This window comes from Penicillium canariense (assembly GCF_028826845.1).
Source record: "Penicillium canariense strain IBT 26290 chromosome Unknown utg000001l_segment0_segment0, whole genome shotgun sequence".
Taxonomy (NCBI): domain Eukaryota; kingdom Fungi; phylum Ascomycota; class Eurotiomycetes; order Eurotiales; family Aspergillaceae; genus Penicillium; species Penicillium canariense.
Genome location: NW_026622728.1, coordinates 8,451,817 through 8,471,163, shown reverse-complemented (window position 1 = coordinate 8,471,163; position 19,347 = coordinate 8,451,817). Strand labels below are relative to the sequence as shown.

The 19,347-nt window shown below is 51.3% G+C and overlaps 5 protein-coding genes across 5 annotated transcripts; 3 read left to right on the top strand and 2 right to left on the bottom strand.

Moving 5' to 3' along the window:
• Positions 1 to 185: 185 nt before the first annotated feature.
• Positions 186 to 2,708, top strand: N7482_002929 (DUF803 domain membrane protein; the record flags this gene model as incomplete). Its single annotated transcript, XM_056685054.1, has 2 exons — positions 186 to 1,134; positions 1,195 to 2,708. 2 exons carry the CDS (start codon positions 186 to 188, stop codon positions 2,706 to 2,708), a joined length of 2,463 nt encoding a protein of 820 aa, XP_056548660.1.
• Positions 2,709 to 3,857: 1,149 nt separating this feature from the next.
• N7482_002928 (uncharacterized protein) lies at positions 3,858 to 6,788 on the top strand (the record flags this gene model as incomplete). Its single annotated transcript, XM_056685053.1, has 10 exons — positions 3,858 to 4,026; positions 4,086 to 4,346; positions 4,412 to 4,488; positions 4,546 to 4,653; positions 4,718 to 4,896; positions 4,945 to 5,013; positions 5,071 to 5,286; positions 5,341 to 5,638; positions 5,698 to 5,936; positions 6,008 to 6,788. 10 exons carry the CDS (start codon positions 3,858 to 3,860, stop codon positions 6,786 to 6,788), a joined length of 2,397 nt encoding a protein of 798 aa, XP_056548659.1.
• Positions 6,789 to 6,922: 134 nt separating this feature from the next.
• On the bottom strand, positions 6,923 to 9,179 carry N7482_002927 (uncharacterized protein; the record flags this gene model as incomplete). The annotated part of the gene is made up of 4 exons (XM_056685052.1): positions 6,923 to 7,447; positions 7,507 to 8,413; positions 8,468 to 8,858; positions 8,921 to 9,179. Coding segments are annotated over 4 exons (2,082 nt in total), but the record flags the coding sequence as incomplete, so codon positions are not given.
• Positions 9,180 to 12,299: 3,120 nt separating this feature from the next.
• Positions 12,300 to 14,147, bottom strand: N7482_002926 (uncharacterized protein; the record flags this gene model as incomplete). The annotated part of the gene is made up of 3 exons (XM_056685051.1): positions 12,300 to 13,892; positions 13,951 to 14,076; positions 14,124 to 14,147. The coding sequence occupies 3 exons, from the start codon at positions 14,145 to 14,147 to the stop codon at positions 12,300 to 12,302; spliced, it is 1,743 nt and encodes a 580-aa protein (XP_056548657.1).
• An 851-nt stretch (positions 14,148 to 14,998) lies between these two features.
• N7482_002925 (GRAM and VASt domain-containing protein) lies at positions 14,999 to 18,892 on the top strand (the record flags this gene model as incomplete). Its single annotated transcript, XM_056685050.1, has 2 exons — positions 14,999 to 15,414; positions 15,481 to 18,892. 2 exons carry the CDS (start codon positions 14,999 to 15,001, stop codon positions 18,890 to 18,892), a joined length of 3,828 nt encoding a protein of 1,275 aa, XP_056548656.1.
• Positions 18,893 to 19,347: the final 455 nt, after the last annotated feature.

Below are 19,347 nucleotides of genomic sequence, written 5' to 3'. Positions count from 1 at the left end.
CTGCCTATCGCGCTGTGAAATGCTCATCACTCATTCCCGACCTCACTCGAGTCGACTATAGCCGATCGAAGAGCTTGGTTCTGGGCCGCTTCAGGAGGACTGCGGACGGGACACCAATTCCACCCCGGCGGATGTGATTAAACCCAGCGCTTGCACTCTCGACGTCGGTTTCTATTACCGGCTAGATGGACTCATCACAGCATCCCCTGGTCGCGGGCCTGCTCACCTCGCTCGCCTCTTCGACTATTGCGCCGTCGGCCGCGACCCAATATCTCGCCTCCTATTCGCAACACACCTATGTCGCTCTTCCCAGTTCGACCTTGCTATTAACTCCTGATGGAGACGAGCAAGGGAACATGGAAAGATGGTCCTCATTCATCGGTATTGTGACTGCTCTGGTCGGCAACGTTTTGATTTCGGTAGCACTCAACATCCAACGTTATGCACACATTCGCATCACACGAGAATGGGAACAGGACAGGATCAAGAAGGAAGCGGACGGGAGGCGGGCGCATTCTGGGGAAGGCACAGCAAATCCATATGGGACTGTTGGAGGTGATGTTCGGAGGCGATCGCGGGAACACGACCGGGCTTTCGAGGCCCATCGGGAGGACGAAGATGCACCCCCCATGGGTAGAAATGGTGTCCGAGGCTCTCAAGACGGCCTACGCAATTCGTTTACATCCGATGATACCACTCGTCCGGACAACTCTGAAGACCGGAAATCTTACCTCCGCTCTCCCTACTGGTGGGTTGGAATCATCCTCATGTGTCTGGGAGAGACGGGAAATTTTCTCGCCTACGGGTTCGCGCCAGCGTCGATTGTCTCTCCCCTGGGTGTCGTTGCCTTGATATCGAACTGCGTTATCGCACCGTGCTTGCTCAAGGAAAAGTTCCGGCAACAGGATTTCTGGGGCGTGTTGATATCTATTGCCGGGGCCGTGGTCGTCGTGCTCAGCGCTAGATCTTCAGAAGAAAAGATTGGTCCCGGTGAAATTTGGATGATGATCACTCGTTGGGAGTTTGAGCTCTATCTGGGATTGACTCTCGCGCTTATCTTTGGTCTTATGTGGGCCAGCTTCTCATATGGCTCGCACTCGATTCTCATCGACGTCGGGCTTGTGGCGTTGTTTGGTAAGTCCTATGCTCGTCAAGGAGGGGCAATCGAGTGCTCATACTGACTGCATTTACTAGGTGGATACACAGCCTTGTCTACCAAGGGCGTCTCCTCGCTGCTGTCATTCACGTTGTGGCATGTCATCACATACCCCATCACTTACCTACTCGTTTTCGTTCTTGTTTTCAGTGCCTTGATGCAAATTCGCTACATCAACCGTGCGTTGCAGCGCTTTGACTCCACTCAAGTGATTCCCACGCAATTCGTTCTGTTCACCCTCTCGGTTATCATTGGAAGTGCTGTTCTCTATCGTGATTTCGAATCTATGTCGGCCGCCCGGGCAGGCAAGTTCGTGGGAGGTTGCTTTTTGACATTCCTGGGTGTCTATTTTATTACCAGTGGTAGATTTCATTCTGATGATGAGTCTACCTTTTCGACGGACGATGAAGAAGAAGCCATCGGCTTGCTTCATGGTGAACGGTACCATGATAGGATTGATTTATCTCCTCCCGCGCAACAATACCGAGTACCAAAAGCACTCCATCTCGCTCATGAGAATGAAGATGGACAATCGCCGCCAGGCTCTCTTCTAAGTCGCGGTATTGATGGGATGGATGATGATCAGCTCACTCCTCGAGAGGTTCTTTCCGGGGCTCCCTCTTCTCCAGTCGGCTCATTGACCGCGGATTCTCCCTGTTCAGGGCCATCGGTGGATCACACGTCGCCATTACGCCCGCCGTCTCGTATGTCCAATCCCTGGGCGGACTCCGCGAATGCCCCTCTTGAAACTCCCAAATCCGACACCGAAATCTACTGCCACACTCCGCTGCCTCCGCACGATGGCGACACAGGCCCGGAGTCAACTGTTCTTTTGCGCTTTCCTCCTGCACCTGGCATCGAGGAAGATTCGCCGAACAAGCCTCCCGTGCTCCGACGGGCTTCAACTCCTACTGCAGCAGATCAGCCTCATGCTAGTGACCGAAGCCACACGACCTTGGAAACCCCTTCGCGACGAGTAATGCGCAACTCTATTTCCAACCGCTTCTCTCCTGGCACCCTTCTTCCCACTCTTTCGGGTGGCTTTAGTGCCGTCGTTGCAGAATCCTTGCGGCGTGGTGAGGGTAGCCCATTGAAAGACCGTGCCCGGCGAAAGCAAGGACGCCGCAAGCAACTCGATGGTGCCTTTGAGTATGGAACCGCTCACCACCGAGATGGGGATCTCGTCGCTGATGAGGATGGTCTCGATAGCCCCCTGACTATTGCCGCCGCGCGCCTCCAATCTGCCACCAGCCTGGCCGCACCTTCTGTGGGGGCTGGACGGTCCACCCCTGCTCTGACCACGGAAATCTACACCACCCCAGCCCAGCAATCAGATGAAGAGGTAACGCGTCTGCGCAGCTTTAGTGACTCGTGGAGCGGTGGCCTTGCATGGCTTGGCGGTGCGCTGCGAAAGAATCAGCACGGCCAGGGTGTGGATAGCGGTGCGATCACGCAAGGAACCGCGACTCCGCAGGATGACCGGGGTCTATCCGATCAGGGCGGTCACAGCCAGCATGATACTGGAAACGCGGAGGCCGAATCTCGGCCATAATTGCAGCAAGGAGCAAAATGGAGGGCCGGACAACCCCTGTGTTCTGAGCCATACATGAAGAGTGGCTGGGTCACTCAAACCGTACATACACATTCATAGAGGACATCCTCATACCCTCACATCCTTCTCGTTGATTTTCTTTCTAGCTTCTGATTGGCGGGTGGGTTATTATATTCTGTCGGCATAATTGGGTTGTAATCGGCATTGCATTTTGCGGGGTATATTCTCTTAGGCATTTAATATCTCTCCTCTGTGACTTGTGTTCGTCGCGTCTTTCTGGATTCCCAAAGGCGAGTTCTACATCGCTACTTCTCTCCTTCTTCTGTCTATTGTCCCAATCTCGCATTTTTGTACAATTTATTCTTCTCCAGCTTCAGACAACCAGTGATACCTAATTTGGATTTTTCTATCTGCTGGGGAACCTTAAGACCGAAAGTTAGGGAAATTGTAACTTGCATGATGCCTGCTCATCAGCAGGAATGCGAGCTGCTCATAGGTGGAAAAAGAATGAAGAATGCCTGAGACAAAAGTACCCATCGCAGACCCAGCCGGTGGCCTATTGAGGATCTTCAACCGGCATTGCCTGTTAAGATGGCTAGCTCTCAGGGTTTCCATGTATTTAGCCTTTATTCAGCTTTCCCCGCCTCTCAAGCCTAAGCCTGTGATGAGCGCAGTGGAGTTCGCTCTTCCATTCTTGAATCGCGATCTCCACAAAGAACCTTTCGCAAACAAGACAGAGAGCGTCGGCTAAGTCGCGGGTTGAGCTCCGTTCCGCGATGGTCTTAGCGTTTGAAACTAAACCGAGAACAACCAGAAGTATAGTTTACTCCTGCAGCCCATCATGTTCCCCGGGATCGCTTCATCTCCGGTGCATGCCCTAGATTTCGAGCTAAGAGTCCATCTAATGTCCGCTCGACCCCGATGGCGCGAGTCTGTGGCCAGACGGAGAAGCCCCGGACACATTTTCCCCGCGGGGTCGAGCAAATAAATTTTGATCCGTGTTTCCTTATTATTCCCGGGATGAAATCAATTGTTTTGGTAGCGAAATTTTGTCTTCAGTATTTCAGAGCCCTCAATTGCGCTAGGGACTGGACGTGGACTTAGCATTTGGAAAGCATTGGCTTGAATAGCCCTTTCGCGTCATCCAAGATGATCGTCAAGGGATTTACTGGCGGGCTGCTGCTTGTGCAGCTCGTCGCCGCTGTTTCTGGAAAGAGCACACCGCTATACAAGGATGCTAACGCACCTGTCGAGCAGCGAGTCAAGGATCTGCTGGGCCGAATGACAATTGATGATAAGATGGCTCAATTGATGCAAGGTATGCGTTTCACACGATTGAGGATTGATCTGCTCATGTTAATCTGATTCCGCTGTCAGGCGACATCACAAATTGGATGAACCAAACGTCGGGTGCATTCAACTACTCTGGGTTGGTGACAAACATGGAGATGAAAGCAGGCACCTTCTATGGTATTGTTGTCTTTGAAGCCTTCAATTATTTCCAAGGTTTCATATTAACAATATTTCTAGTCGGATATCCGGTTGCTTGGGATTGGATCGCGGACAATATCAAGAGGGCACAGGACTATCTGCTTCAGAACACCACCCTTGGGATTCCAGCTCTTGTCCAGTCAGAGGGTATGTGTTTTGCCAGTGAAGATCCATCGTGTGAGAATTTAGACTGACGAATCTTCCTGTTATAGGGATTCATGGATTCTTGGTCGGCAATGCGACTATCTTCAACTCACCAATCGCATATGGATGCTCTTGGAATAAAGAGGTAGACGGTCCGATTTAATTTTGCACCTGGCTTTGAGTACTGATTGATAAAATCCAGCTCGTTCAACAAATGGGGCAGGTAATTGCACGAGAAGCCCAAACTCTGGGTGTCAACCAGCTTTTCGCACCTGTGGTTGATTTGGCTCGCGAGCTTCGCTATGGACGAGTAAGTTGCGGCCCGTTAATCTGACACCTATGACTAGATATCTGATAAACGAACGAGTCTGTAGGTCGAAGAAACCTTCTCAGAAGACTCATACCTTGCCGGAGAAATTGGTTATAGCTATGTGAAGGGTTTGCAGAGCAAGAACGTCTCGTCAATGGTTAAGCATTTCGCGGGATTCAGCAACCCCGAACAAGGTTTAAACACTGGACCAGTTCATGGAGGCGAAAGAGAGCTGCGAACGACGTAAGGATCCAATTCCCATGTTGGTCGATCATACTGATGACTTGTCAGCTGGCTGCCGTCATTCAAGCGAGCCATCATCGATGCCGGTGCCTGGTCCATCATGGCAGCATATCATTCGTAAGGATTTTCTATAGGCTCCCGAATGCACATGGGATACTGATTCATCCATGCTAGATACGACGGAATTCCAGCGGTTTCCGACTACCACACTCTCACTGAAATCCTGCGAGAGGAATGGGGCTACGACTATTTTGTTATGACAGATGCCGGCGGAAGCGACAGATTATGCAGCTACTTCAAGCTTTGTGAGAGTAAACCGCTTGATATGGCTTCCGTTACCGAGCAACTTTTAACGGCCGGGATTGACGTTGAAATGGGAGGCGGTTCTTTGTAAGAGCTCATGCCACATGGTTGGCAGCGTGCAAGAAACTAAAGCGTCAACAGCAACTTCCAAAAGATCCCCGAGCTGGTGAAGTCTGGTAAGCTTGACATTGACACGGTAAACACGGCTGTGTCTCGACTACTTCGCGTCAAGTTTGAAATGGGCCTCTTCGAGAACCCGTATCCTGCCGCGCCAGAAACTAAATGGCATAGCCTGATCAACAATGCTGAAGCCAAACAGCTTGCTAGAGATCTGGACAAGGAATCGATTGTGCTCTTGGAAAATCATAAGGAGACTCTCCCCTTGAAGAAATCCGGCAGCATTGCTGTAATCGGACCAATGGCACACGGGTTCATGAATGTAAGTCGAGGTCCATTCCCCCCTTTAGGAATAATAACTGAGATTCATTCTTTGCCCAGTACGGAGACTATGTTGTATATCAAAGTCAATATCGAGGCGTCACTCCACTTGATGGTATCAAGGCCGCAGTTGGTGGCAACGCTCAGATCAACTATGCCCAAGGATGTGAACGGTGGAGCAACGATGAGGCAGGGTTCGACGAGGCTGTCGAAGCCGCGAAGAAATCCGACGTTGCCGTTGTTGTTGTCGGAACATGGTCCAGGGATCAAATGCAGCTCTGGCAGGGCTTGAATGCAACGTGAGTGAAACACTGTTTTGACCGCCCCAAAATCCCACTGAGATGTTTATAAAATCCTGACGCCATATCAGAACCGGTGAACATGTTGACGAAGACGACCTGGCCCTAGTAGGCGCACAGGGCCCGCTCATCAAAGCCATTGTTGACACCGGCGTGCCGACCGTTGTCGTTCTCTCCAGCGGCAAGCCTGTCACCGACACCTGGCTCTCCAACACGACCTCCGCCCTGGTTCAGCAGTTCTATCCATCTGAGCAAGGCGGCAATGCGCTTGCCGATGTCTTGTTTGGTGACTATAATCCTTCTGGAAAGCTATCGGTTAGCTTCCCCCGCTATGTCGGCGATCTTCCCATTTTCTACGATTACCTGAATTCGGGCCGCTCAATTGGGGATTCGGGCTACGAAGCTAGCAACGGGACCCTCGTGTTCGGGCACCAATACGTTCTCGGCAATCCACTTCCGTGGTATCCCTTCGGCTACGGGAAGAGCTACTCTACGTTCGAGTACGGATCGGTCAGCGTCGATCGCAGCACTATCTCTGCTTCAGACAGCAGCGTTACGGTCAGCGTCGATGTGACAAACACCGACAAGAGCCGGGACGGCACAGAGGTTGTCCAGGTCTATGTCTCCGATGACATTGCTTCGGTGGTTGTTCCCAACCGCGCACTGAAGGGATTTGAGAAGGTTGTGATTCCGGCCGGAAAGACCAAGACTGTCAAGATTCCCATTCGAATTGAGGACATTGGTTTGTGGAACACTCGTATGCAGTACGTTGTTGAGCCCGGCAACTTCACCGTGTTGGTTGGCAGCAGTTCGGAGGATATCAGGGGAAACACTACATTTACTGTGCGGTAGTTCTGCAGACTCCCTGCTCCGTGTATGCCTTCTTCTTGAATGAGTTCATTAAAGTCTATATCCAAATTCTGCCAAATATATTCAATAATGCATGTATAACCTCATTGCCACGTTCATGCAATATTTGAAGTTTTCTAAACCCAGGACATGCGTTTGTTCCACGAATTAGGTGGGTTTGAAGAGTCCGTCTCTTCATGCAATGGCCACCGGGGTCGTTGGTCGGGCTCCACTCTCGTCAGTGTTAGCCGCTTCGCTGCACGGACTGAATTACTGCTCCGGGGAATCACAGGCAATATAACTTCTTCGGTGTCAGAGTCTGCGTCTCGCTCCAGGCTGAGGACAACCTCGATCGCTTGTTGATCTTCGATGACCTTCGGGTGGCGCTGAGCGAAATACCGGGCATATTTGTACAGCGACCAGTAACAGCTGAACACATTGACAAATGTCAGGACGATCTTGTAGAAGGTGTAATAGAAGATCATGACCACCCATCCGATGCGCTCATTCTTCAGGCGGAGGTGAATCTCGTTGAAAATGATGACGTTGATGATATACATGCCGATGGTGACGCCGAGAAGCATTCCGCAGAAACTGGGACGCACAATGAACGAAATGGGAAGAACGAATGGAGCAAGAAGGTAGATTAGGGTCTCATAGACCTATGCAATATGGTTAGCACTAAAGTTTCACCATGCCTCCCGTAAAAAGAATATCGAACCTCTTGGAAAACGCAAAGCTTGGCGCCGATCTCCCACCAGCCCAGCTTCCAGCTCGTTAGAATATACTTCATGTCATAGTACATGCCCACAACAAAAAAGAAATTCCAACGCTTGAATCTTTGTGAGAAGATGGTCATTTCGCCAAAGCCTCCACGACTGCCGCTGCCGCTGAAAAAGACCGATGATGGAGTTTCGGTCTCCACAAACACCGACGAGCACATAGTGATACGTCCTCCAAGCCGTCGGCAGCTATCTCCGAAGAACCAATCTTCCGAGACGGAAAAACCAGGATGTTCATTGAATGTCTGCTTTAGGAATTCGGTATTCCAAATTGAAATGGCGCCATGAGGAAAGGTTGCACTTCCCAATTTACCAAAGAACGCTCGCTGCAGACCGGACATTTTGTATTCCAGATCCTGCGCTTGCTGACAGAAAGTCCCTTTTGAGGAGTTAGGGCCGACGCTCTTGATCGTATATCCAATGCACTTGACCTTGCCCTTCAGGCGGTCGCTGACGATGGGGAAATTGGGAGGCAAGGCACAATCATCGTCGATAAGAAGAACGTTTTCGAATCCCCTGGCGGCATAGCAACCGGCAAATTGAGCAACAATTTTGGATCCGATAGGCACCCAGAGGTGATTGACACCGTAAGGCCGACAGACTTCTTCCGTGTTGTCAAGCGGGGTCTCCGAGTTTCCATTTGCAATGACAAAAATATTCTCTAGTGGGAATATCTCTAGAGCAGCTTTTAAAGTCGGACCGATGATATTCGCGGATTTATAGCATGGAATCAACAGGGCCGTTGTTTTAACATTCTCGGCCCGGTGTTCGGGATCGGTGTCTGAAGTTTCATTTTTTTGTGCTGGATCTTTTTCGAACAAGATCAAAAGTGGTAGAAACGCGTAACTGTGTCGCGTGGTTAAGTTTTTTTCACGCGAGAAATGATATGACAGTTCTTACAGTGCAGCAACTCCGATTGTTATGGCGTATCCTCCCTGGATCACAAATTTATTTGCGACGACCCAGTAGAGCCACCAAACGGCACCTTTCCATAAGGGGACGCCAATCAAGACAAAGTAGACGAAAAGGATCAGCAGAACGTAGATGGCATATTCGAACAATACCCGAACCCAGTATTTGCGATGAAGAGCTACCCCTCTTGCTTTGGCTTTTTCATAGGCATCGTGCATACTACTTTGGCGACTGTGCTGGGTGCGAGAGCTCACTCGACTCATCTGGGTTGGACTGAGTGCTGCATTTTTGATCGGTGTAATCGGTTCCTTTTCAAAGAGTGGGGACGGGGATGGTAAAGGCGGCGTTAAAAGAGTATGCGTTCTGAGCTTCTCCCATTCTGAGAAAGTCAAGTTAGATATGCTATCATTTCCAATTGGATTGGTATGATCCTAGGCGTACCATGGATTTCTGGAGGATTAGTGCGTGGCCGTTGTGCGGCAGCGGGCCTACGGACTCTGCGTGTGGAGAGACTGAAGGATCGACTGAGGTTTCCGTGCTGCTTCTGACTTGCCGCTGCTGCGTGCTCATATGGAACACGATCATTTCTGGGGAGGGACTTTTCCCACTTTGTTAATTCCCAGGGCGAATTGAACTTCGCCGTTGCCAGGAGTGGCCTCGGGATAGGCACATCCTCCATAATGGAATGCCGGGCATTCCTCTTGATCGACATTTAGAGTGTACAATGCATAAAAGTGGATGGATGGATAAACGATTGAATGAATGATAATACAGTCAAAGTTGAGAAATAAAAGAACGAACGGCACCAGCTGTCGCCAGAGAAAATGAGCGTGAGTTTGGGGTCCGGGCCGAAGATGGGGAACCTGAATATTCTATAAAAACCTGTATGCCTTGCCAATGGGAAAATTTTAGCCTGGTGTTGTGGATCTTAACACGGTGTGTATGCTCCATTCTCATCCTGGACCTAGATCTGGATGGGGCCGAACATGTCTGGAAGGGGGTCTAAACCTTGGGGCTCTGATTCCCAAACTTGCGAAATGAACACCTAAATGCAACATAAATTGACACCTGGTATATTTCTTGCATATTATTGGACAAGATGACGGAATATCCAAGCGTAGATGAGGCCATCTTCATGCAGGATACGGCGAACCCCGTGGGTACGCTTGTTTGGGGCCAGACATTTCCTACCTTCCCAAAAGGATGCGAGTGGGGAGACCGGGGGAAAATGAAACACATTTTCGATCATTGACGGCCTAATTTATGCTTTATAAGTAGCCATTAATAACCTTCATTCGAGCTCCTGGCTGTGGATAAAGGACCGCTGTCAATTCTAGTTCTCGGTCTCCGCCCGCTCTCAACCCTTTACGGTCAACATGTTTTAGATCAGCGATGCATTTTTACGGCCATGGTGCTGCATATAGCACTGACTCCGGTGCTAAGAATAATTTCTTCCCTTGGGACAGGATCTTTGGGTTGTTTTAGCCAGTCCAGCTTTTCTGTTTTGGATCATCGACGATCCAGATCGGTTAACCGGTTAGCAGAGATTTTAGCGTACCATCTTGTAGAACGCAGCCTTATGGAAATCCACTCACCAAAGCCAATAAAAAAGTGATCACGATCCATTTAGCCCCAAGATCGTCGGTTTGTTTTCCTTATTCTACATGAACTAAATTTACTTGGCTGGCTTAGATGTGGGCTGAGTACCAACGCACGCGTCGTAATGGTAGTGGGGAGAGGTTGCCTCGAATTGGACCAACTTGGCAGAGCTTCAGCGCCCCACAAAGACTACCGAACCAGTACGGTGTACTCCGTTGGGTTGGACTCGACCAGATACCCTGACTAAGGGATAATTTCGAGCAACGGAAGTGTCCAACAGCTCGATTTTTGTTCGGTCAACTCTTTACCTTTGGGTGGTGATGGTCGTCTAAGCCGACTCGGGCGTTTCCACATTTAGGATCAATCGCGAACCCACAAAAATAAAGTTCCAGGTACGAAGCGGCTCATAGTGCAGAATCGCGGGTTGGCTTTTTTTAGGCGCCCCAAAAAGGCTAAGCGAACGGAAGGGGCGGAATAGATTCCTCTAACTGTAATGCTGGCCTCAACTCCGGTAAGAGATTTGTGAGGCATAAGTATACGTGCCTTTTTGTTCACTCAATGCATTATTTACTTTATTTACTCAGTCAAAGACAAACGGAGTGCATAGTATACAATAATAAACAACCGTTCGAAAGTGGATTGCCATGACGTATGCTAAGGAGTTCGTAGACTCGGCATCAGGTGGTCTGAGGATACTCGTCTGAGGTTCGTCCCACAGGTATGTGATTCAAACAGAAATAATCCTATAATGATTTCTAGATGCGAGTATCCCTACCATTAAGAGAAGAGTATAACAAATAAGACTCATTCACTCCGTACTCCGTACCAGCTAGCATGCCCAAGCTGCATAGGGTTAAACGTATTTTGTCTCACAAATCAAGCCACAGGGAGAACGACACGCAATCGTGTCCCGCATTCACCGCACGTTGACATGTTTCCGGGGTTCCCGCATTTCCTTATTTTTTTGACGTGGGCACAAAAATTGGCAACTTGTGTCGATCATCACGACATAACTAGAAATGAGGATTTTACCTCTGCTAGTCGTCTTGTTAGCATACTGCGGCGGGAATAGCGTATAGTCTGTCGGTGTCTTTGATGAACATAAGTTCGTGGAAGCCATGGGCCCCCTCCCCATTGCTTTGATATGAACATACAATTGAATCGGTGAGTGTCGCTATCTACTGGAGAAAATTAGGGCGCGAAATCCGTTAGCTGGGCTCGCAGCTAAGGAACCTATGAACTTCCCTCCCCCGCAGTGGAGTGCTGGAATAGCCCCGAGAGGCCTAGTTCGAGGCCTTCTGCTTGCGCACACGATAGATTAGTGGAAAAGGAGTCTCGATGGATCAGGGGCAATGTAATCAATAGCCCACAAACTACTATTGGGATCGGCGATGAGCATTATGCTGGGATGTCGACGTGGAAGGCTCGAATACTATTTCGCGGACAGAAATTCAAGACATGGAAGGGCCCGAGGGGCCTCTCGTAACCATGGGTATGCAGTTTAGACAGCAGATTTTAGGGGTTGAGTCGGTTAAATTTATATTTCCCGGGCGTGTATATTGCTCGTCCACAATCACAATGATAGAGTACTTTGGCAGGCAGAAATTGAAAATTATTATTCCTCAACTCCGGCTAACTCCATTAGTTTTCATTCACATGGAGGTTGCCAACAGGCCTTTGGCCTGTGAGTTTATATGCCAGCTCCTCGGATAGTTCCTGCAGTTGCAGTTAGTTACGTCTCCTTCACTGACTACTGAGTATTGGACTTCGGATTTGGAATATGCGAGAAATTTCTTCTATATTATCAAAAGCTGAACTATAAGCCCTTATTGTTATCGCCTATGTATGTCCAAGGTGAAATGTTGCCCGTCCAGTAACGAGTGGCTACCTATATAACGTTCAATAAACTTTCGTCAGCTATGGGTCTTGCGCACCCGTAGGTACCGATTGATCCCTTCATTGATTCGCCTACGGTTAAGCATTGGCCAGAAAAGTAGCGGCGTTGCTGCGTATCAGGAATTGATGCCCTGCATAAAGTATATAAGATTCTTCCAATGTCTTCTCCTGTTCTATTCCCCTCTTTTTCTTGCAGTCTCATTGCAGAATACGGATTGAGTACGTCTCTACTAACCTGGCCAAGCTTTTGACTAGAATTTTATCAATTGAATTCATGTGTAACCTGAACGTAGAAGCATGGGCGGTCATAAGAATAGCGTATACTTCAAGTGCCAGCAGTGCCTGTACCCTCAGGCTCTGATCCCGAGCCATTCCGAGCAGCAGCTCTACTCGATAATGCATCTCCTGGATGCGGAAAGACGGGAATATCAGGTCTCTTGCCACCCAACACAGGGGTAGACGGGTTGCTCTGTCCATCCCCCGAGCGACCTTCTGCACGCCTCGTCTTCGCACCCTCCTTCAATTTCTCCCAGCGGTCCCGATATCGCCCAAGTACTTTGTTCAACTTGTCATTCTCGCGCCCAACACGATCCAGCTCTTGCTCGCCGCGAAGAACAAGATCCTCCAGTTCTTTGATTCTAGGATCGGCATCCGACATTGTCTGTGCGGTGGAAAGAGTTGTCACGGGAGAGTTGGCGGCCGACAATCCATGTGCCATATGCTCGGGAGATCCGGTATTGTGGTGATGCATTGCTCTTAGAGATTGCTGCAGCGCCATGGATGAGGATTGTGCATTGACCTCCCACATATGCAAGCGTTTCGAAAGGGTATCAGATAGCTGCTTGAGAGCCTGGTTCTCCATCTGTAATTCTTCCAATGTCTTCGGATTCTGCAAGCTCATGAGCTTGTTAGCAGCACCGCGACGTCCGGTCTGGGAGGCATTTGCAGTGCTTTGTCGCATCTCCGGAGATGGCGGGGTTTCCCGTGCATCCACGAAGTCGTCGTCGCCCTCGTCAAGGCTGTTTCGGCGGGCCTCTTTCTCAGCTCGAGTCAAGATTCCCGCATATGACATCGTTCCTCCGGTCGTAGGAACGACATAGAATGACTCCGCTGGATTTCCAGGGCTTGTACCAGGAAGGTCCTGGATCGAGCGCAGTGCTGCTCGGGAGAACAGTCGGTTGACGTCCGGCTCCCTGCCAATAGATTTGCGGTCTGGAGTCGCATGGTGACGGTCCACTTTTGTCTCTGCAGGGGATTTGCGACTGGCTGGTGGCGCTTTGGTAGGATCCTCCGTCCCTAGAGGAAGTCCTGCAAACGCCAGTGGTGCAGAAATCTTAGAAATTAGACCTTCGAATGTAGAATAAAACCGCTGGAATGAATCGTCCGTGGTCGATGGTTTAGCTTTCGACTGAGTTGACTCGCCGTCCGAAGGTACGACCAGCTGGGATGTGATTTCCGTGGGACTGGGCAATGGGGGAGACCAGGGTTGTCTGGGTGTTCGACTATTCCGATTCTTGGTCGGGACCTCTCGTAGTCTTGACTCGCCGGTTTTGACTCTCGAGGGCCCTTCAGTCATGGTCGCTCCGGCTTGTTGTGAGGAAAGGGTGGGTGATACTGGTGACCCACGACGCGGGTGAGCTGGTATTCCTCGCGCGGATGCTAGGTTGCTGGCGATAGAGGAAGACTCGCGACTTGGCAAACGAGTATTCCCCGGCAGCCTTGGAGGTTGGTTTTGGGCATCTTGGCTTGGGGTCTTTATGGCCCCGGCATCTGCTGTAGAAGGCTGAGCTGATGGGTTTGTGGATGGAGCGACGGGCGGTGATTCGGCAGATGCGTGGGCGGGATGCTCGTGCTGAAATCTCAATATCTTGGCTAGCTTCTTGTGGTGGTGCTCGAGAAGCTGCAGGGTGCGGAGGGCCTTGGGCCGATAAGGTCAGTACCCGATCGATTCGCCGGGGAGGGCGGCCTCGACATACCTCTTGATCGGCGCTGCTCTGAGCTACAGTCGCGAATTCACCGGCAGCCAGATCATGTTCCTCGCTAGCGGCGACAGGGTTGGACTTCCGCGTCTCGAGGACGGCGTTGCGCGCGTGGGTGTGGGCCTAGAACTCATTAGATGACAATAGCATGTGGGGGAACACGATCTTACCAGAGTGAGCGGAGCAGCCTCCATGGTTGAAGATTCAACAGCGCATGGGCCGCGAAAAAGGCATGCCTTGATGCTCCAGGACTAGGAACTGCAGTGGTGCAGAGGGAACGAGTGACGCCATGCCAGTTGGAGACGGGCGGAGCAACTGCGGAGATTTGGTAACTTTGGATAGGCGGGCCGTACGGTAAGTACCGGCCAGTACTGCCAAAGATCTATTGTAATCTATGTGTTTGTATAGTTCTGGCACACCCCGGTCCTGGGTTTCTCTCATGAGGACATTCCCTTCATAGACATCGCCTGATCAAGTCCTCCTTACCTAGAAAGAGGGTAGTATTCATCTGCCACAATGGCCTTGTTGGATTCTGAACGCAGCGACGGCCGGCCACAGGCGTCACATCCGCATTCTGGACGGTGGAGACGTAAGCTACACAACGCGGGCCACGTCAGAACCACGGGGTAGATCCGCGAGCTCTGCTCTTTGCCCCAGTCGAACCAAAAAGAAAGACACAATCTGAAGCTCCATAGGCGATGGATCACGGATCCCGGAGCATGAACTTGGTATTTCGATGGCGTCGATAGTGAAACAGGCCACATCGTAGCAGGAGCGCATGGGTGTAACACCATGGTATCCGCAGCGGACACCTGACGACTGACTAAGTGGCTGAGGAGCGTCTAAATGGAGCTCCTCCCCTCGATGCAAGTGGAACCAGAACCAGCCCAGGGGAATCTCATTGTCTTCACTGCTCCCGATGCTATTCGTCCTCCACTAGACACCCCCTGGGACTTGCCTACCACCTCATCCTCATGCGGTGGTTCTACCCTCGACTCTCCATTGTCTCTGCATCGCGCGTCCGGGGCCAGACTCTCCGCTCGACATGGCGGACTCCGAATCCTCCAGTCTGAGAGGCAGTGGCAGCAGGTCGCGTCGGGCCTGGACAGTGTCAGCAGAGTCCGAACCGATGGATAGCTCTAGTCGGAGCAATGGTCGCTCCTCGATTGACTCCAATGAACGACCCAAGACCCAGGGAGGCGAAGCTCCCGACTCCGCAAAGGCTGGCTCCAGCGGTTTCTCCAAGCTCATCAGCTCGCGTCGGCGACGGAAGAAGAGGAACAACCAGCCGCCAGCCGATGAGCCGCCAGTGCCAGGTATCGTCACGGAGGAGGACCTGCATTTAAGCCGGTCAAATGAGTCTCACGATGGCTATTCGGGCGTGCCGTCATCCAACGCTAGCTCGGCCCCGCCGGGAGGCGAGGTCATCAATATTTTGACCGACGATTCTGAGCCAGACAGGTAAATTGATTTTTCTGTGCTCTAATTCTTATGACTTCGGGTTAACCCTTTCTTCTCTGTCTTTAGGACGCCCCCGCTGACCTCTCACAACTCCCATACGGGTTTCTATACTTCCTCCTCCCCGCTCATCAAAACAACCTCGGTGAATACTACCGACAAGGAAGAGACAGAAGCAGACGTGGACTCGGCGGTCAGCGGCCCAAGCGCTACGGGGTCTGAGTCCGCTCCAAGTGAACCTCGCGAGAATCAGCCGAGACGAGGAACGCAATCGAGCATGACCCTGGATATTCCGACAGACTCCAACAGCAAGCGACGCAGTGCTTCTCCTGCAAGGCGTCTCAAGGATGCATTTAGTCCGTCGGATAAGAAGAATGCGGATACGAACGACGACGCTTCATCCAAATCGGCCAGTAGCCGAAGCGGGCGAAGTCTATTCAGCAGTCGTCGAAGCAGTCTGTCCTCGAAACGGGCCCAGGCAACCCCAGAGGCCCCTCCACCCCTGCCTCTCCCCATTCGCACGGATTTGACTGAGGACAAGCCTCGTAAGCGATCTCTGGAAGCGAGTCCATTGCCCAACACCCCTCCGCACACCGCGATCCCTGCGCCAGCAACCACAGTCACCCCTCCCACGCCTACAGAGCATGTTCCGCTCAACCCTCAGATCCTGTCAGAAACTGTAACAGACTCACCCGAGTCCATCAAGTCCCGCAATTCAATGTCGGGAGCCGGCATCACCGTGAGCTCCTCGGGTAATATGATCTCACACCGGCGGGTACGGTCTGCCTCCGCAGCTCACGTTCCGAGCAAATTGTCTACATCCGTGACTGCATTAAGCCCTCTGGAGGAAAATAAGGCGCCCAAAAGTGGATCGAGTCAGCAAAGCGGCTTCTTCTCCTCTGTGTTCTCTGTGGCCCAGAATGCAGCATCCTCAATAAGTAACACGCTCAACTCCCAGCAAAAAAATCGTATCACCCCTCAACCTTCAACTCCTGGTCTTGACACTTCTCCGATAGAAACAGTATCGGAGGAGACCGATCAAGGGTCAGATCAAAGCAGCAAAAATGGGGAAGGGAAACCGTCGACGATGGAAACACTTGGGTCTGGAGATTTGAAGTTCAGCCATCTGGATATTGACGCCCCGCCAGGTGAGATAATTTCCACTGCCGATGGTGTGGTTGTCACGAAACCAGTTACTCCTGTCGACAAGCGCAAGAACCCGGCTGTGTACCAGCGGGATGAGGAAGCCGCAAAGCTCGAAGATCAGCGGGCTGCCCGGGCTGTCAATATGGCCTACGAGAAGCCCGAGTCCGCTACAATCGGATCTCCTGGTGACAATGTCTTGGAGCTCCAGTCTACTGTGTCTCTACCCAAGGATGGAACAATGACTGGAGACCACACGCCCCCTAGTGGGAGTATTCTTGACGGAGATATTGGTAGTGGCATCAAAAGGAGTGGTAGTGTGCGCAGTCGGCTTGCACGTCGTCATCGAGGCTCTTCTGGGGCTACGACCTCGACCATTGGCGCGATCGGTGCCAGCGCCCTAGCCCTTGGTGTTCCTGGTGTCAATGCCAGTGTCCCTCGCTTGACCGGCTTTGCTGTTGCAAGCAAGAAGCGCAACAGGGACTTCCACCAATTGTTTCGAAGCGTTCCTGAGGATGATTACCTGATTGAAGACTACAGCTGTGCCCTGCAACGTGAGATCATCCTTGCTGGCCGAATCTACATATCCGAAGGTCATATCTGCTTCTCCAGCAACATTCTTGGATGGGTGACAACCCTTGTTATCAGTTTTGATGAGGTCGTCGCTATCGAAAAAGAGAGCACAGCCATGGTCTTCCCCAATGCAATCGCCATCCAAACCCTGCATGCTCGTCACACCTTTCGAAGTTTGCTCAGTCGTGAATCGACATATGATCTTATGGTCAACATTTGGAAGATCAACCACCCATCTCTCAAGAGCTCTGTCAATGGAACTCGGGTAACAACTGGTACCGGTGACAAAACAGAGAAGGTCGGCGAAAGTGACTCAGAGAGCGATGTCTCTGACGAGGATGAGATCTACGATGAGGATGAAGAAGGTGATCATGCCGATAGCTTCTTTGAAGCTGGACCCAGTGCCAACGCAAGCGAGAAGTCGCTGCCGGGGCGGGCTGGTTTGAGCCGTCAAACCTCAGGCCTATCGACGAACGCAATGGCACCAGCAGCTGCGAACAGCAATGCCGATACTAAGAATGGTGACAAGGCGGGAGCCCCCAAGGAAGCTGATTTCCCTGGTCCAGCCACGCATGCTCCCACGGAGTACACCGACCCCAATGGACAATACGAAAGGGTCATAAAGGACGAGCTCATTCCGGCGCCGCTCGGAAAAGTTTATTCTTTGGTCTTTGGACCGGCATCAGGAGAGTTCATTACCAAATTTCTCGTGGAAAATCAGAGATCGGGCGAACTACAGTTCGAAGCAACGGCAAAGGGCCTCACAAACGAAAGCCGCGTTCGGAAGTATTCCTATATCAAGCCTTTACCCGGCTCCATTGGTCCGAAGCAAACCAAGTGTATCAGTACCGAGACCTTGGACTTCTTGGATTTGGAAAAGGCTGTCCTTGTCACCTTGAGCACTCAGACTCCCGATGTGCCTAGCGGCAATGTTTTCGCTACCAAAACCAAGTACCTTTTCACCTGGGCTCCCGGTAACCAAACACGATTCCTCATGACATGCAACATCGAGTGGTCCGGTAAGAGTTGGTTGAAGGGCCCCATCGAAAAAGGCGCAACCGACGGCCAGACTTCGTTCGGAACGGAACTTGTCAAGGCTCTAAAGGTTGGCGTTGTCCCTCGTGTTCGCACGAATGGCGCTGGCAAGGCCAAGGGTCGCCGTAAGAAGGGTGATGTCGGTGCTAATGATGATGCTGCGGTCGCCTCTTTGAAGGCAGTCGTGGATCCCACCTCAGGCCAGGCCGAGTCTTGGGGTCTGTTCGAACCAGTCCGTCCTATACTGGAGCCAGTGACCAGCATGCTCAAGCCTCTTTGGAGTGGAAACATTGCTATCCTGCTTGTTGGCATTCTGCTTTACATGGCATTCTTTCGAACCCCATCGACCTCATCCAGGCTCGGACACGACATTGGCTTCACCGGCCTCAGCCTTCCTCAGCGGCTCGCTGCTTACGAAGAAATGTGGCAGCGCGAGGAAAGCGAACTCTGGAACTGGCTAGAGGATCGAGTGGGCATGGATGGCATGGCATTCCCAGTGCTTCATCACCGTACCTCAGAAGCCTATGCTAGCCGCCGATCCACCCGTGCCAGTCCAGCAGACGAGCGTGATCTCATTGCCCGTCTGCGTGAGGAGCAGGTTTCCGATCGGGATATGGATCATGCGATACGAACGACGCGCCAACGGCTTGACATTCTCGAAGAGATAATGAGCAATCGCAGGGTGGAACGGACTCCCACCGAAGAGCCTCCTGTTCGGAGCGAGCTGTGAGCTCTTCGCCATCATCTCAAACCAACTCCTTCTTGCTCCTCCCCCATTTTCTCCCGCACCCTAACAAAGGTGCACGTCTCTGAAAATCAAGACTACTGCAGTCTTTCACCCTACATTCCTTCTCAAATTGTCCGTTACTATGGTTTTTTTCTCGAGAAGTCACGATGAAGCCTCGACCCCCTAACCATTGATGAGACTCATACCGTTTACTCACCCCAATATCTATCGACAGTCGCTCATTCACGCTTCGTGCTTTATCTCATCCCTCGGGTCAGGTTCGCACAAGCTTTCTCATTCCATGTACATGAGCGCCAACTGCTTTCTCTATCCCGGCTGGCACATGCCGAGTTCCTCCCATCTTTTTCATTATGTCCTTTTCTTCTCCCCTCGTATGGGTCCTGCGTATGTACAGTTTGTCTGAAAACTATTCCTTGCCTGTTTCCATGCTTTTCCTT